Source organism: Caenorhabditis remanei, chromosome I (assembly GCF_010183535.1).
Source record: "Caenorhabditis remanei strain PX506 chromosome I, whole genome shotgun sequence".
Taxonomy (NCBI): domain Eukaryota; kingdom Metazoa; phylum Nematoda; class Chromadorea; order Rhabditida; family Rhabditidae; genus Caenorhabditis; species Caenorhabditis remanei.
The window spans coordinates 11444375-11463150 of record NC_071328.1 but is presented as its reverse complement, the minus strand read 5'-3'; the positions used below and the strand labels follow the sequence as shown (position 1 = coordinate 11463150).

General features: G+C 37.6%; 2 protein-coding genes and 1 pseudogene across 3 annotated transcripts; 2 read left to right on the top strand and 1 right to left on the bottom strand.

Annotated features, from left to right (window-relative positions):
- Window positions 1–402: 402 nt before the first annotated feature.
- On the top strand, window positions 403–2558 carry GCK72_002530 (uncharacterized protein; the record flags this gene model as incomplete). Its single annotated transcript, XM_053723477.1, has 10 exons — window positions 403–552; window positions 598–782; window positions 840–937; window positions 1065–1321; window positions 1372–1564; window positions 1609–1765; window positions 1814–1970; window positions 2018–2275; window positions 2322–2387; window positions 2433–2558. 10 exons carry the CDS (start codon window positions 403–405, stop codon window positions 2556–2558), a joined length of 1647 nt encoding a protein of 548 aa, XP_053592122.1.
- Window positions 2559–3827: 1269 nt separating this feature from the next.
- Window positions 3828–6091, top strand: GCK72_002529 (annotated as a pseudogene). The gene is made up of 3 exons: window positions 3828–4320; window positions 5060–5275; window positions 5955–6091. Coding segments are annotated over exons 1-3 (846 nt in total).
- Window positions 6092–12440: 6349 nt separating this feature from the next.
- On the bottom strand, window positions 12441–15392 carry GCK72_002528 (uncharacterized protein; the record flags this gene model as incomplete). Its single annotated transcript, XM_053723476.1, has 6 exons — window positions 12441–12806; window positions 12963–13130; window positions 13181–13324; window positions 13853–14004; window positions 14790–14988; window positions 15294–15392. The coding sequence occupies 6 exons, from the start codon at window positions 15390–15392 to the stop codon at window positions 12441–12443; spliced, it is 1128 nt and encodes a 375-aa protein (XP_053592121.1).
- Between the last annotated feature and the right edge of the window lie 3384 nt (window positions 15393–18776).

Sequence of the window (18776 nt, the reverse complement as noted above, 5' to 3'; positions counted from 1 at the left end):
TGGTGATGAGGGTGTCGGCGTTTTAAACATTCGAATCAAAGTGACTGATTCGAACACAACCAATTAGAATAACAAGATGAACGAGAAGTAGAAGAAGGCGTGACCATAAACCACCGTACTTCACTTCTCTCCATTGACAGCAGTCTTGAGGGTGGGGGCGTGGCCATGTTCTATAGGTTGGCCGGGTGTAATGTGCCTTCTTGACACGTGTCGACTCCTCCACATACACATTATTATAAGATTAGTAAGACCTGTCAGCTGGTGGTAACAATATCAGGATTAGTAGTGAATACGCAACATCTCGTAGACATTTTGAAATTTCGAGAGGATTGCAGCATATGGGAAATACATATGTCATGTATCAAGTGCATCAAGTGGAAAGAAACCAATATCTGTGTTTTCATGAGTCCCGAATATAGATTATTGTTTAAATTTCAGAATAAAGATGTCATCCCATTGGCAAAACTTCACAAGAATCTTGGCGAGGACCACTGGAGCACAATTCTCCGAGGGAATGCAAATTTGGCAATGCTACGAAATATATTCAAACGGGTGAGCACCATCTTATGAGTATTTCCAATAAATTTTTTTTTTCAGAAAATGAAAGGAAAACTGAACTATCGTCATATGTCAGCATTCCTCGTCTCGTCAGAAAACGTTCTGAAAGTTCGCAATACTGTAGTCATGGATGAAGTTGATAAACTATCCAAAAGTATTATGTCAACTCGACATAACTTTGAATTGAGAAAGTTGGCGCCGAAAAGAAAACTAAATAATTTGAAGTGAGATTTTCGGAATTCCGTAATAAAAGTTTCAGATTTCAAAAAAAAAAATTCCAGAGACTGCTACATGTTTGAGCACGAAACTATGAACATTATTCGTCGAGTTTTCACAATTTTCCGTCTCAGACAACATATTGGAAGCACAAATTGCGACAGTATGTTGGTGTGGATTATGAACATTATGAAACAAGAAAAGCTTCAGTATGTGCCCGATTTTTTATTTAAAGAAGGTTTAAAATTCTCAATTTTCAAATTAATTCATCTCTTTTTCAAGTTTTTCAGCTCCACTCGCTCGAGCTTTCCGTGCCAAGCAAGTGCTGAAAGATGTGGATCCACTTTCGAAACGATATATTCAGTTTTCAATTATCAATCATTTAAGAGGAGCTCTCATCTGGTGGATTTTCGCTGCTCTCCGCCAAATTATGATTCCAATTGATGTCAAGATGAAAAAAGTTTACTTGTGGAGAGGAGGATATTTGAAACTTTTGAGAAGAGAAATGAAAGATTTCAAAGAGCGATACAAGGTCAAACGAGTGATTGTAAGTTTCAAAAAAGCAAACGAAACCTTCGGGAAAAAACCAAAATTCAGCGAAAGCCGGCGTTCGTTTTGAATCCTTCTCCTAATTCGGTAGTTGGCCGACTCAAATTCGATATCGTCGAGAATAAATTTCGACCAATTATTCGAAGAAATCCAATTGATAAAGTGAAAGATAAGATGCATTGGAAGAAAGTGAACTCGATGTTGACCTGGTGTCTGGAAAAGGGCGGTGAAACCCGACAGAGTAACACTGAATTCTCTGTCTCAATAAGCTTATTATCCTTCCAGGTATCAATGCCTCATGTAAAATTCTCCTCAAATTTTTGCGAAGAAATGACACCTTCCCAAAACTGTTTGGTTATACGGCAGATGTTTCGAAATGTTTCTCAGCCGTCAAACATAGCACACTGACTTCTATCATTGAACGACATCTTCTCGAAAACCTGTAATTTCTTGGATTTTTATTTTATTTTTGAAACAGTGAGTATTTCAGGTGTGACATCTGGACGGCATGTGGCAAAGGACGTGATAAGAAAGGATTTCATAAACTGATTTTCTGTTCAAATGACTCTGAAGAAGGCGCGTATCAATCACTGAAAAAGAAAATGGAATCAAAACATGTGGAAGACCACTCCGTTATCTACTGTAATGTATGCTCAATATTGGACCAGAACTCTGAAAATTCATTTCTTTCCAGCAAACTTCTCGAAAGTGGCTCCTAGATCAACTCCGATCCACCATCTCATCTTACTGTTACAAACGTGGCAAGACCACTTTCAAAATTACAAAAGGAGTTCCACAAGGACATCCATTATCGCCTAATTTCGCATTCATGTATTTGAATGATTTCGAGAAGGAAAATTGGAGAAAAGTGGAACATGATGCAAGGATTATTTATTGTAGATATGTGGATGATTATGTTTTTATGATGACTGATAAGGACTTGTTCAAAAATGTTTGTGATTCTGAACGAATTTCAAGTTGCTCAATTTCATTTTCAGATCTCTCAACCCCTATTCACCGGTAAAAATCAACATGGTGTGAAAGCAAATTATGAAAAGTGCAAGGTATTAACCGTCATTTTTCTACATTGTTAACACGCTCTATTTCAGGAATCCGACGACAAATTGATTTGGTGTGGAGTGAAAATGGATTTGAAAAACGCCAAATTCTACCGACGAAAGCGTTGTTTGGACGGAACAATCCGAGATCATTTGATTAACTTTGACAAAAACTAACATACAAATAAAAACATTTATTTTCGATTCGATTCGATCGATGCTCTTACAATAAATAATAGAAATTCCAAAAATGTTAAAATATCACAAAATTCGAAAGCGGCAATGTAAGGCTAAGCGGGGTTTCGAAGCATGATTTTTCGAAGTGAAAGACAAAAAAAACCATTTCGTTGGAAAAATAATTAAATAAATATTTGATTTAGAATAAATATAATACTAGAGAGAACCGATGAGATAATCAATATGATAGATGAGAAAAATAAAACAATTAAGTCGACGTCTTCTTTGTCTTTTTCTTCTTCTTTTCGTCTCCACAAACATATTCGACAAGTTGTGGAATCTGACCATTTGTATGGTAATTGTCGATATGCGATTCACCTGAAATTGTTCAGAATTAATAGGGTTTCATGTTGTGAAGTGATAGCTACAACATACTTCCAATGAATGTTCCACAAATGAAAAGGTACGGTAATCCCTTGTGAGCAGTCAGTTGCTGAAGTTGTCTCTCAATGGCAGCTGGCTTGTCAGTCTGCAGAATTTTCTTATTAATAGATGTGGTCTCTATGTCCTTTTGGACCAATTTCTCTCCTTTTCTTTTCATTATTACCTTATCAACATAAAAAGTAACCAATGGTAATCCATAAGTTTCTCTCAATAATGTTTCCGTTTTCTTCGTGCTCTCATTCTTCGAATCAATATAGAGAACAGCCGGCAGTTTTCGGATCTGAAGGAATAAAAATTATTTGTGAGATCTCTTCAAAGTCCGAACCTGTTGAGTCAACGATTGACTTGGAGACGGAGTGACAGCTGACGACGTGGCAGAAGCAGGAGATGGGCGGGCTGTAGCTGATTTGGTTTGAGTGGTTTGAGGAGTTGGACGAATAGTTGCACGAGTTGGAGGTCTAGTGGTTGGTGGAGGTCTTGGTTGAGATTTTGGAACAACTGAACTTGGTTGAACAACTGGAACTGGATGAGTTGGTGGTGGTGGTCCACGGGTTACTGTAGCTACGGAGATCGGTTGAGCAGGTTGAACTGGTCTCGGTGGAACGATTTGTTGTTGTGAAATCACCGATCCATGGGGTTCCTCCTCGATGACACTGTTCTCATGGTTACCGTAAGACGTCGAATGATTTGGTTTCTGGACTTGAGACGGTCCTGGATACGTGTAAACTTGAGGTTTCGACTGTCCATTGTACGTGTTGACTTGTCCCAATGCAGCTGTTTGATAGTTGTTTTTGTATGTTGGTGGTTGAGTGATATACTGTTGTGATGCTGGTTGTTGTGGTTGTTGTGGAGGCGGAGCTTGTGGCATTGGAGCCTGTGGAGCTGGAAGGAAGTTCATCGGCTGTTGTGGAGCTGGTTGTTGAACTGGAGCTGGTTGTTGGACTGGTGGTTGCACGTATGGATTTGGTTGCATTCCTCCGTATTGAGTTTGTTGCTGTTGTTGTTGTTGTTGTTGTTGTTGTTGTTGTTGTTGTTGAATCTGTTGCTGCAACTGTTGTGCTTGCTGTTGAGCAAGTTGTTGTTGACGTGCTTGCTCTTGAGCTTGACGTTGTTGAGCTGCAATTCTCTCTGCCTCTTGCTGTTGTTGGAGTTGTTGTTGCTGTTGTTGAGCAGCCAATTGTTGTTGCTGTAGTTGTTGTTGTTGTTGAAGTTGTTGCTGTTGCTGCTGTTGTTGTTGCTGTTGTTGTTGAGCAAGTTGCTGGAAAGACCTCGTTTCAATTTTCAACTATATTAGAATACTCACCTGTTGCTGTTGATTGTAAGCAGCTAATTGTTGTTGATAAGTAATTTCAGCTTGCGTCTGCGCATTTACTTGTGGTTGTGGTTGAGCCACAGTTTGCGGATATCCAGAATAGGGTTGAGCAGCTGGTTGAGGCTGTTGTGGTTGTTGTCCATAGGTTTGTGGCACTTGGTTCACAACCTGGAATTGATTAATTTTACAGATAAGTAATACCGTTACGAAGCAGTCAATTGCTTCCAATTTACATGCGGAATGAGTCCATGTTGTTTAATTTTCAGTTCACAATTTCTGATATCATGACCGGCTATAAAAGTGAATAAGTCTATCAGAATTTTTATAACTCATGTTTGTTATTCTATCATGTTTGAACGGACGCCACAGTGTCAAATTTGCAGATATCTTTTAGACAAAGTCTCGATTTACACTTTTGTAGTCGACAAATTTTTTGTCTGAAGTCTAGATGCCTTCCAGAGGGCTCGGAAGGGATGATACAAAATAGTTTTAACTACGAAGAAAATCTCTAGAATTGCACAATCTAAATCAGATATCTTTTAGATAGTAATTGATTTCAGTCTTCAGAACTTGCTCTCAAAGTTCGCCAAAAAAAATCTAGGAACTTCTGAAGGAATTTAAAAAGTATCCCAACCTGTTGTGGCTGTTGTGTCTGATATCCAGCAGCAGTATTCGTCGCCACAGCGGCAGTATTCGGTTGCATCGTCAATTCCCCAGGAAGTTGGATACCATAAGCCTTCTGCAGAATATCCAAATACTGAGAATACTTTGCCAGATTCGCCTGATCAATTTGTGCGGGTGCTTGTACTTGTTGTTGTTGAGCATAAGTTTGAGCGTACTGCTGAGCAGCACTTGTGGCGAATGACGTGGCAGCAGCAGTTAGAGCAGCTTGATTTGGGAAGAATGAGTCTTGGGAGCCATATTGGACACCTGGTTGAGAATTATAGCTGTGGAATTGAAGGTTTGATGAAGAAGATTGTTGTGGAGTGGCTTGTTGAGCAGGTTGATAAGATTGAGTTTCAGGTTGAGTGAATGTGAAAGATGTTTGGAATGTTGATGGGACTTCACCTGGAAATTATTGATGAGAAGATCTTCCATTTACTCAATTTTCCCGATTCCTCAAATCAATCAATTAATCTATGATTCCCTAATCACAACCAGATTCCAAATCACTATCATGATAGGCCACTTGGCGCCCCTTTTGCCTCATTGTTGTTGTGCATTTAGGTGGCTTTGCTGCGAAACGAAATGAATGACATGTCGACAAACAATCGTGTCAAGAAACCACAGATACGGTTTCAGGGACGGGAAAGAGAGACAGAAAAGACACTTCTTCTTGACGTATCTCAAATCGATCTTTTGGATTTTTGAAAGGATTCAGAAGGTAGAACAACTGGTTACTACAATTCTTAAAGTTTTGGAAAAAAAGTTTTTCAATTTTTTTTAATTATAAAAAACCTTTTCGAGAACGATGAATGTCAAGAAAAATACTAAAATTATAGTTTTTCGTTTAGATTTGAAGCTAGGGCTGCTAGCGGAGAACAAGAAAAAAGGCACTACCGACATAAGTGAACTGCAACTTGATGCCTTAAGGTTCCCTAGTTTTCATTCTGAAAAAACAATTTTTTTTCTCATTCTAGATCCCAATGCCAATCTAATTCCAAAATTCACTTACCGTAACCCTGTGAATACTGCGGTTGTTGCTGTTGTTGCTGCTGATATTGTTGTTGTTGTACTGCAGCTGCTCCATAGATATTGGCTGAAAAACTCAAATTAGAAACTTTTGAAAAAAAAAGTTTTTATTGACATAAACCATTATTGGCGTCTGCTCTCTCTCTCTCACTTTTTCCCGATTTGGAAGTCAATAGAAACGAAAGAAAATACTTGAGACACCACTGATTGGATATCGATATATTTGGATAGAGAGGAGAGACAAGATAACGATTTATTGGATAAGAGGAGATTGGCAGGATACTGAAGGATGGGATAGCGGGAAAGTGTCTAGACGGAGTTGAGATATCGATTGGAAATTCTAATTAAAAAAAAAAAACAGCTGAATCAATTTGAGAAGCGTATGCCCCAATAAATTGATATTTTATTCTCTAATTCTCAGTGGTCATTTGACATGACTCAAAATTTCTGCGAAAAATAAAATTCCAAAATACAGATACCCTTTATAAGTTTCAGAATCAACTAAAAGATAGTTAAACGTTATACTGTTCTGGTTCTTACCGGTTCTGATTTTGGACCGTTTTCTTCCATTCTCAGGTTAAAAAAAACTTTTTGATAATGCAAAACACTTGAGTACTGATAATTTTTAGTTTCGAAGAGGTTATCGTAAAGAAAATTGAGCTGTCTAACAAAATTGTTAACTTTTTGAACCTTGTTAACTTTTGCGAAACGAGGAAACTTCCAACGAGGTGGAAATATTCTGATTATAAAAATGAGAAATCCGAGACTTTGTGAATGAAAGATTTAAAAGTTTCAACTTCAAAACTTTTTAGAATTCTCCTCCGATTTTTTAAAACTTTCATCACAACTTTTCTTTGGATTCAGAAAAAAAACTTGTTACAAAATTGTTCTAAATTGGTCTAACCAGTAAATTCTACTAATTTGAAAAAAATTTCGAAAAGTTACCTGAAGTAGATGCCACGTGAAGAAGTATGGACGTTACCAAGAGAAGGCGTCGTTGACGGGGCGCCATTCTAAAAAAAAAGAGAAATTAGAAGAAGAAGAAGAGGTTAATGTTTCTAAAGAAGAGAGGAATTTTTCAAATCAATGGGAAGAGAAGAATCCAAGGAGAATCCAAGAAGAACACACATGGAAAATAACAAAAGAAATTGGAAAAGGGCAGTTAGACACACACCGTCTGGCTTATGGGTTGCCTCCAGGAGTCTTGGAGCAGTGGCTGCTCCTGGGGGCGATAACAAACAAAAAGACATGTCAAACACACACAGAAAATAAGGGAGGCGGGGCACTGTAGAAGAGCAATTTCTCGCCGGAGAGAGCGGGCGCAAGCTCACTCCGGAGTCCGCGCGGACAGTCAGTTTGAGGAAAAGAAGAAGAAGGGGCACTCTCGTCCGGCGGAGAAATGACGGGTTGTGGAAGAAAAGAGAAAAAGAAATAGACTATTTGAGAGAGGGGTTTAGAAAATTGTGCGAATGAGGTGAACATTGGAGATTGTCGGGGAAGCAGAGGGATCACAGGCATGGGCTGATTAGGATTCGCGGGGTCAGAAAGAGTACTTCTATCTGAAAGGGAAGTGTATTCAATCAACGGCGAGGAGCTGAAAGTTGAATATGACATGGCTGTTTTCTGAGTTACGAGTTTTCTTTGAAATTGGACAATCATAGAACTTCAAATTAGCAGCTGGTATCGCAGTCACTATCAAGAAAGATGTGAGATGTGGACAATTGTGTGAAACTCTGATTTCAGAAAATTTTTAAAAACTAGTTGTTATTTTTTAAAGGATGTATGAAAAAATTTATCAACCACAAAAGTGAAGATCTAACTTTCCAAGTGCTAAAAAAATATTTTCAGAATGATGAGAGTTTGGAATCCTATGTGTCACAACTTTTAAGTCGCTGACAATGAGTGTAACATTCTCGGTTGGAAAAGTCAAGTTTGAGATCGCGTCAGGGTCTCAGGAGAAGCCAAAAAAGTAATAAATAGTTGGCAGTAAATGATAATTAACCTAGAACTGAATGTTTGTTATAGATCACGTTTTGTAAAAAAAAATAATATTTTAAGAAGAGCAGTACAAAGAGGTAGTCTCACAAAGTAGCAGTTAATCTTGAGTGGAGCACAGCTCTATCTCTTTTAGGCAGAAGCGTACAAAAAATATATCCACTATAAAAATGGAGATCTAGATTATTTATACCTAAACATCTTACTTTTGAAATACTTTTACCATTCTTGACTCAGTTTCAGATGTTCCAAGTTACGGTTTTTACAGAAAGTCACACGGAACACCCCTTATGGTCTCTAATATATAACTGGAATAACTTATTTGCCAGCATATCTACTAAAATGGATATTTAAAAAGAAGAAGAAGATGTAATTATTTTTAACAATGAAAGCCGTTTTACATGTCCTTGTACTTATATCGAGAAGACTTGAAATCTGAAATCTCTCTAAAATTTTGTGATGTCATTCAATGTTCCTTTCTTAATCATTGAATCCAGTTCTCTCTTTTCCCCATTCATCAACTGCCAGCACTTTCATGATGACGTGTCCAATACTTTACCATAATCCATATAAATTCCACGTCAAGTACGAGGAACACCAGTTTGGTTTATTTCAAGTACCACTTATAAGTGAATCGAAAAAATGAATGTTTTTGTTGCCGTCGTAGCTCAATGACATGAATCATTGCTCTTTTTGCCTCAACCATCCGCATTCCACTTGTTTGCAAACAAAGGATTACGGTAGGTACATTTACAGTAATCCGTTTTGGCGCCCCGAGCCTAAGTCCTGTTTTTGTGGCTCTCTTCGGTAGTTTCTGCTCGAGAAGAAAAACTTTGGATATTTTTATTAAGTCTATTGTTTTCAATGTGTCACTCATGTTTTGTTTTTCGGAGAAAGAGAGAAAAAGAATGGGCAGATAAAGACAATAGATGGATGGGAAGAGTTGAAAATCAAGCAGACGGAGGGATTCAAATTTCACACATTTTCTTCCTGTTTTCTTGTTTTCTTTTGATGTCTTTTCTCACCGGAAATCGGACAAATTTCAATTGGAAAAAAGAGTGTCTCTTTGAACTAACAAGGATTTTGTCATGAAGGGTAGAGATATGGATTTCAGTGACAAAATGACGTAAATGAATTGATTGGAAACATACATCCAGATTGTCAAGTTTTTCATAGAGCAAAATATATTTTTTAAACGAGAACTATGACTGAGCTCCATACAAAAACGTACTTATAGGGCAGAACAGTGGTCAAAATTTCAGTAAAGTTTTCCCGGCAAGGATTGCGTTATTATAAACTTAGTTCCGATTTTTTGCAGTTCTGTGAAAAGATACGAACTTCGGCCGTTTTCCGTTGAAACTGTACAACTTTGAGAGTGTGTCATGGTAATTTTGATTGTCACACGCAGTAGGTTTTTAATGAATTATACAGATTAAAGAAGAGCGCCATTTTTGCAGTTGACGACTTTTTTGTACGCACACTCCCTAGAAAGTTATGCCCATTTTAAAACGACAGCTCAGAAATCACTTTTTTTTACTGAAATTGGTCGATTGGAGAGAGAAATAACTTTTTCAATACGTAATTTTCTAGGGAGTGTCCGTACAAAGCAGTTGTCAACTTCAAAAATGAAGCTCTACTTTTGATCTGTAGGATTCATTGAAAAACCTACTAGCTGAAAACGGCCAAAGTTCGTATCTTTTTGCCCAGTGCTGTACAAAAACTGATCATATTAAAAATCTTCGATGTTGTATTCATTTGGTAAAACAGTCGGATTATATAATTTTATCTGATTGATGGTGCGAAAGGTTACGGTAAAAATCTACTGTAACATTTGAATAGAACATGATCCAAGCTCGAGTGTCTGACACTCTGTCTGAAACGTGCATTTCCAAATATTTTCAGTTTTTAGTTGTGCCATCGAGCGTAATTTTTGTATTTGACAACGTTTCATAGCACACAATTGAAATGGGCGAAGCAAATGCTAACAAAACAAGTGGAAAAGTGAGTACATTTCTGTAAATCAGCATAATCAGCATAGACATTATCTTCAAAACTTGCAGAGCTATCAACAGTTGCTCACTGGAAAATCTTTTTACTGGATGTCAGAGTGCTCAAATTGCGGTTTTCAAGACTTGACTGTCTGTTTCTCCTTTCAAAAGCGTTTCGCCCCCTCTCTTTAAATCCGATAGGTATGAGGTGGGCGATTTCGGTGGGCGGAGCTTCGCCAAAAGTGTCGAATGGTCTGTCAAAAACTTTGAGTCGCACTCATTTTTAGAATAACTTTTTTCGTTGTAGAGATTTTCAAAAAATTCTTTTTCGTTTGTTTTTGAAAACTTAATACGGATGTGGCGACTGTCAGGGGATAGATTTGGAGCATTTGGGAGAGAGTTATGAGCACAAAAGTAAAAACAACTTTTTTTGCTCAAATAAATGGCTTGAGAAATTCACGATTTCCGCCGTTTCCTACTTCGTACGGCTTCAGCTTTGAACATTTCTGGGGGATTTTTTGAACTTAAGATCTCTGAAAATCTGGCTATCGAGACATATAAAAATTATTCACAAATCTGTGAAAATGTGATTTATGGCCATAAAAGAAAGGAAACGACTTTTTTTCTCAAAATTTTCACTTTCCTTCTTATTTCTCGAGTTGTTTTGAACCGAGAGCTTTGAAATTTGGTACAGTTATGTAACTGGGGATGGCGGAAGTGACTAAAAAAACAGATTTCAAATTGGAGATGATGCATTCGAGTTATACTCAAAAAACAGTCAAAAAATGAGCAAAAAACTACCTCTCCCCCTTTTCCGGCCCAAAACTTTCACCGGCTCTAACTCGCTCAGTTTTAAGAAATTTCAGGATCCGAAAAAAAGGAAATGTGTAGAAAAAAAATCTCTATCGATCCATGTAAAATTCAAGATACTTTTAGCTGATAAAGCTTTCTGAAAACCGGATTTTGTGATTTCCGCGGTTTTTCGGTCCGGTTGGGATTTTTTCTATTCGCTGTCCTGGGAACAGGATTCACTGAAACGCTCTGAATTTTTGACACCGATCTAAACTTTTGGAGATTTAATGGAACCAAAAAGTCCGATAAAAAAATATTGACACCGGACAATTCTGTGGAGAAACCTGAATCTCCACTGACATTTTTTTCGAATACACTGACAATTTTGTCATTGTATGTGTCATTGTACAGCTGCGAGGAGCTCCCCTCTTTTCTATTCTCTCCATGACCGCGTTTTTGTGTGCGTCGTTGGCGCAGTGGAAGAGGGCGGGGGTGAGAATCGGTGGGGTGGGGGTTCGAAACCTTCTTATTCGTTTTTGTTTTTTTGTTTTTTGTATGAACTTTCTAAATGAATATGAAAGGAAATATTGTAAAAATTTCGAATGTTCTGATCGAATACGGGGAAAATAGGATCAGTCGGTGTGTCTGTTCTGAATTCAAAAGCTGGTCGTTCTTCCATTTTCCTTCAAATTCAAATCGAGCAAGCTATTAGCAAGGCACGCTTCTTACAACCGCGCTCTACCGAAACCAAAGAAACTTGTGTGTGAAATTGAGAGACTCAGAGAAAAATAGACATTTTTCACAGGGATTTCGGTGGAGCGCAGTTGTAAGAACTATGCCGAGCTAATAATTTTTGAATTTAAAACTTGCTAAGCACCGCACACGAGGCGCAGCCGAGTACTGCGGAGCCCGCCGGGAGGCGGGGGACGCTAGTCTCGAGAATATTGATATTGGAAAATGGAAGCTCGTTATCAACAAATTATGGATTACATGTAATGAAGATGAAGTGAGATTCAAGATGAATAGGAAAAAATTCATACGACAGAGAGCGGAGAGCCAAGAAGATAAAATGAAGAAATTGATCAACTTTTTTACCTGTGGAAGGTCAATCATCCCTGTGGACACGTTGTGTTGGTGTGACAGCTTGTCCAATGTTCCTTTAAAATCTGAAAACTTGCAGAAGCGAAGCGAGAAGTTGTGAAATTTATCTAACAGCTGGCAATAATTTCAGAAAACTGGCAAAATATTTTGATGACAAAAAGAGAAAAATTTCAATGGGCGGGGAGAGATTAGATTCAAAAAGAAGAGTGAAATGACAAGAAATTGAAAACTAGATTTGAAAAAATGAGTGAAAGAATCGGGAATTGACTGAAAACTGGCATGATTTCGATGTATTTTTGAGAGATTTTTTGATGTTTTTGAGTGAAAAAATAACACAGAAAACAATGAGTTGGGGGATAAAATATGTACAAAATGAGTGAAATCGGGAGAGGGAAATGGTGCAGGAATGAAATCTAAGTGATCTACAAAATTTGTGAAAAGATATTGGCGCTGTTTGGTTTTTTGAAATGTGCTCCACGAGAAAATGAAAAAGTACTTCGATGGAGCGCGGTTACAACAACTATGCAGCAATAATATAGAAATAAGCAGTTCAAATATTTACAAATAAATCAACATATCGACAAATTGTCTTGGAGTGACACGAACTGATGGAGCAGTTGTCTCACGGACACATGGATGTCCGAGACTTTTCCAGAAAAGAGCTTTACAATGGCAGCAAATGTGAATGAGATCAGCATAAAGCTCACGACATCCGTGGTATTTTTTGAGGTCGAAAAAGGCTTGACGCCACGATTTTCCTGAGGTTTTTTGTTTGATGATTTGATATTCTTGGAAGTGGAAAGTGCAAAGTGATTTCCAGATTTTATCTTCTCCGTCAATGAGATCTTGGAGAGCTTCATGAACTTGGGCGGTCTCAAGAATTGATTGATGATCTGGGAGGCGGCGGAGAACCATTAGGACTACCTATAAATAAAATACTATTATTCAGACTCGTACTTCTTTGGATTTTTTTTATTTCAAGAGGAGAAGAAGAGAGTTTAGAGAAGCTAGAGTGTCTGACTTCTCTGAGTCTCCTCTCACTCTCTCAAAATGAACCAATTATCTTGTTAAACAACGAACCTCTCTAGGTAGATCAAAGAAAGTCAAAGCCGCCTCATCATCGGCGTCAGCAGCTGTGCGTATATTCTTCTCCGAAATGAGATCAAGAAGTGATGAGGCAGTTTGATGATGACGAGATACTAATTGAGGTGAACCACACACGTTGACATTATCTAACCCGTTACCAAACTGCAAAGAAATTGAAGATTAAACAAGAAGTTCAAGTGAAAGAAACTCACATTTTTGACTAGATCTTTAGCAGTTGACACGTTGACATCTTCATTCGATGATCGGAAACAAATGGCAGTAAGAATACCCAAAAGAGATTTACGAGCAGTTGCGGAGAGGTTTGGGAGCTTTTCTTCGACAAGAATTTGGACTACCTGAAAGAGAAAAATAGGATTAGTTGGAGGGTTGAGAATTAATTGAAGAGTATATAAAGAATGAAGAAAAAAAAGAAAAAAGCCCTAGCTCTGTCTTTCTTTCAGCTTCGATTGGATACTTTTGAAAGCTCAAATCTCAGAAGATTGAAGAAATATCTAAAAACTGTCAACAACAAAGTGTGTGAAATTTTAAGTAGATTACTTTTGCAGTAGACAAAATCTTTCGAACTTTTGTCGTTATTGAGATACTCTCGTTGGAAAATCAGACTCTCTTTCCATTTTCCATCCTAATTAACTGCCATTCAAGATGCATATTTCAAAAACTAGAAGTGATACCAAAAAGTTGTCAACTACAAAAACAGATATTTAGGTTTGATCTACTCGATTAATCTAAATTTACTGGAACCGGGCGTTTTCAGACATTGCAATATCATTTAAAAGTTGACTGAATTTCAACTGTCTTATTGTTACATTCTCAAAGTAACCATAGCGTTCCATTTTCCTTATTTTCAGTTTCAAATACTATACCTTGCAAATAAAATTGAACCGTCTAACATCATTGACAGCTCTTGCCAAGTCGAGTCGATGGAATGCCTCCGACATACTCGTGCATCCAATGAACTCTTTGGAAGTGCTCTTGACGAAACAGTGTGGAATCCAATCTTTGTCATTCGCAGAATCTGTAATTATCATCTTCCGTCTATTTTTTCATTCCCTCTTCCTTCTTTTTTCTATAATGTGTTCATCCGATTTCCCTTCCAATTCTAGGCCAATCCATGTTCGTTTCCGTTCCGCCAGGTAGGCAGAAAGAGGGGATTAGGCATGGAGAGAGAGATAGACCGGAAAACAAATTGTTATTACTAAATAGGCACCGCCACAAATCCGTTCATTTCTCGCAGGTGTCCATGTGTTCTCTGCGTCTCTCTCGTTTACATACTCTCTCTTACTCATAATCTGGGGCTGGTGAAGAGGGAAGTTGTTAATGAATGTTTCATGCCTTTCCCATTTCTGATTCTCTCCGTCTCTCAATCTGTAGCATCCACTCAATTATAATTATCTGGTCACCCCGGTGAGAAGGTTTCCAGGAGGTATATACTTTTGAAAATATTGAAATTCTACAGTAACCTGGATCCTAAAAAAAATTCCCAAAAAATAAAATGTCTTTTTATCCTAAAAATCATTGCGAACACCAAGTGACGTATTCTCGTGTCAAAGCAAGGATAAGTGCTTCTTCACGTCATGTGGTCTAATCGGAGAGTCGCCACTCGGCGATCATATGTGTGTGCTCTCAGAGAAAAGAATCAGCTGATTCGTTGTTTTTTCGTTCTCTTATCAGTTTAGAGCACAAATGACCGGAGTTACAAACTTTTCGAAAGTTTACCTAACAATATCATCATCAGATTCAGAAATCAAGTACTTTACGGGCAAGAAAACAACAATTGGGAAAGTATGAAAAATCACTCACCAGAATCTTCGGCACTGCTTGATGAAGAATTACATCTTGGCAAAGACCCGCATGAACTATTCTGTTCAGAATCGTAGAGACTGAATTTTGGAATTGAAGATGCAGAAGAACCCGAATCAAGGATGAATTTTGGAGATGAACTGGACATAAGAGTTGGACTAGAAGACACTTGAGGGATGAAGATCGGCTCTGATGAGATCTGGAAATAAATAATTAAAAGTTGTTCAATCTGCGCTAGGGACAATTCATGAGACATATCTCATCACCGTTTTCGTAACTTTTTCTTTGATTTTGCTTTTTAGAAAAAGAGGAAAAAGCAAAACATCCCCGAGATATCCTCCATTTCTCAATGACACACATCATTTTCTCAATTTTCACAAGCCCCTCTTTTGAGTCTTGCAACCAAAATTTATGGCAGATGCGCGCATGTATATGTGGGTGTAATATGAGACAAGCGACTCGTCAGACACGGAGAACAACAACAAAGTACGATTCAGTTTTTACCTGCACTGGTCTCAGCTTAGTCTGTTCCCATCCATTCGTGTGTGGAGTTCGGACCCATGTCTCTCCGGGAGCACGCCAATCACGACCAATGAATGGCATATTTTTGAAAAAGTTGGAGAAAATTGATTCTGAAAAAGTAGGAGAGTTGATGGTGGAAGGAAACAATTTATGAAACGGAATGGAAGTAAATATTGAAAATAAGGAAAACATTGATGATAAGAATGGTGGAGTGGCACTATAAGGGAGGTACGTACTCTTCAGGAACAGAAAGGTACGGAGGACTGATAGGGAAATGTGGAAATGAGACAAGAATGATGTGTTGTTAAATACAGCTGACCTGACATTACATAACTTTTGAACCTTTCTTTTTTCAGTAAGAAATAAAAAATCAAGAGTCAATATTTTTCCCAAAAAACCTATTGTCTTTAGGTTGACTTGAACTCTGGATGCTCCTCGCGACACTGTTCAAAAAATGCTACATGGTTGCTCTCTCACGATACTCCCCGAGGATTTGATAAGCACGACTGAATCGACCACAAATCTAAAAGAAGAAGAGCCCAAAAAAAGCCACGCGTTGACTTAATTTGCCTTTTCCGTCGTCTCTTTCCTCAAAAGAGATTCAGAGATACAAAAAAACATGAGCTTCACGAAAGTCAAGTGTTTTTTCTCCACTTTTTCTTTATTCATTTTCGATGGTATAAGGAAGAGAAGAGTGAGAAAACAAAAACAAATTGAATGGTTGCTTTCGACTGAATGAATAAACAAATAAACATGTTGATGAGGAAAAGAAAACTGGAAGTATAGATATGAAGGGGAGAGGGAATGAAGAAAAAGATAATGGGACTGTATCTAGACTGGATTTTTCAAGATTTTCACTCTTCGGTGGTGTGAAATTTTGATGAAAATTAATTGTTACAAAACGTTTTTGAGAATTTTTCAATTATCTCTGATCTAGATCTAGATAAACAGAAAGTGAGACGTAGATATTACACGATTGATATAAAGTTGAACAGTTGCCTGGAAGTCTAGAAACCGAAAATGGTACGGTGAATGAAGTTTAAATTATTTGGAAAGATTTTTCAAAGTTTTGCTTTTTTTGTAGTTGACATCTTTCCGATTACTCAAACAGAATTTGAGATATATGATTTCAAAAGTGGCGACTAGAAAAGGAATGAAAAAGAGTATTCTACACAGTTTGCTAGTTGTAAACTTTTGGTAACTCTGTAGACTTCCGAGGTAAGCGTCAGTGACTGAAACAGATGTAGAGAGTACAGAGAAGCTAGAGTGTCTGACTTCTTTGTATCCAGTCTTTGTTTGATAACTCAGAAGTTTTTAGATACTTACTTAAAAAAAAGGGTTTTTTGGTCAACTTGAAAATAGGAGAGACACTGAAAATTTGTAAGTGTGAAGACTTTAAAACCACAATTCGAAAGTGAAACTTGAAGAGGTAGGTCAAATGAGAAGTGACCTTCAGATGCAATATCAGCTGCTTCTTCTTCTTCTTTTTGCTTTCTCTTGGTGGCCTAGTGGTCTCTCTAGACAAGCTTTCTCCTCAAAAAGACAAGGAGTTTTAGAGAAAGAAAGCGAGAGAGTGTCATGTGAGATGGAGACGCAGACACGCAGAAAACTTCCATTTTGAGAGCACCCGTGTCGAGAGAGTATGTAGGAGTGAGAGACACAGACGATTCGAGACAAATACATAAAAGCAAAAAGAGAAGAAAATGTGCGCGGAAAGGCGTGTTTTTCTGTTTCTCTCTCCGGGGTTTTTCTTGCATTCCAATTCTATTTTTTCCCTCTTTTCATCTCTATTTCTCTCTGTCTTTAATGCTGGCTTGTGATGGCTGAAAGCAGCAAAAAAAGGGACAAAGAAGAGTGAAATGGGGGAAAAAGGGAGAAAAAAAACGAAAGAAGATGCGAAATTTTGATTAGGGTGGGTATGTGTAATGTAGCAACGGAAAAAAGAGAGAAAAAGAAGAAGACGTTGACATCTTCTATTCTTCTTCTTCTCTTCTAGACACCACTGGACAGCTGATTCTAGGGGGAAATTGAGATGAATGGGCTGATGGAAATCGGAGTTGGGTTACTGTAGATAGAAAAAACCATGAAAACTGGATACAAAAAACTATAAAACTCAATAAAAATCTTGTGGATAGGAGGGTCCGAGCCAATGAGTCTCTCCAAAAGCTTACCAACGGCGCCATAAGTCAGGGCTCTCCTAACCGTCATAAGCTAGAGGGCTCAACTAATTTCTGGAAGTTGGGAGACTCTTTCAGTTATAGATCAACTCATTTAAAATATGTCATACATATCAGTCAATCGAATACTTATGACTCAATGATTTATGAAAGTCATGTTTGAATTTCAACACTCAAAGTCACCAAAGCTATATATTTTCGAATAAATTGAACTTTCAAATCTCAAAAACTAAAAAATGTTTTCAAAAGCCAACTGACCAATAAAAACCACTAGTCAAGTCTGGGATCCATCTTATTTTATATATCCCTTCGGAATGAAAGTTCACGTGAAATTTCACATGACAACTGCTCGAGTAAGTTCCCTCTCTTACTTGCTCAAATGACCCATTCGGATCTCTCTCTTTCTCTCCGAGACTACTCGTGTTTTTTTTTGCTTTTTCTCTTTCTCAAGGGACATGAAGTAATAGACCAAATGATGATGATGATAGGTGAGAACAGATGATTTGAGGATAAAGGAAGAAGGTCAGTCAGCTGGTGGAAGTAGTACTTAACAATTTGATCATTGATAACTTTTGGTTTGAAAGAGATCAATAAGAAAATATTTAGAAAAGCAGAATGTGATCTTGAACAGAATATGATCTCTTAAAATGTTTTGATTGGAATTTCGGGAAGGCATCTGACTGAAACAGATGAGATCAATGAGACTGGAATAGTTAGTTGATCATTTACAGATTCAGCACAGAACAGAGCTTAGAAGAACTAAACTCCGAAACATTTGCAACGACTCAGGGACTTGATTCCAACATGGACGAGAATGAACGTTTTTACAAAGATCATTCCAAACCTTAGAAGTCACAAAAATATTGCATTTTTACTATTTTCTCTGAAAGTTTTGTATAGAATTGTTTTAAAATTTAGAAAATGCTTTCTCGAATTTCGAGGAATCGGAGCCTCAAGACGTACCCTAGTTTAAAATCTTGCGAAAAAGCTGTTATGGAAACCAAGAAACATGCTATGTGAGTCCTGTTAGTTAGTCTTCAAATTTCTTTGTGAAAAACCCAAAAACAATTTGAAAATAGTTCTCTACTTATTTACAACATTGAGAAAATATGATGGCATGCCTTTCCGGAACTGCTAATTTTGCAAATTCGACTTTTTCAGAAATTGTTTTTTACTTCATGAGGGAACAACAGGTAACCAATGTCCGAATCTAGATAAGTATTCTCTGCAATCAATTCTAATAGAGAAAGATACATACCCTAACAGGTAAAGTCGTCGTATCACCTAA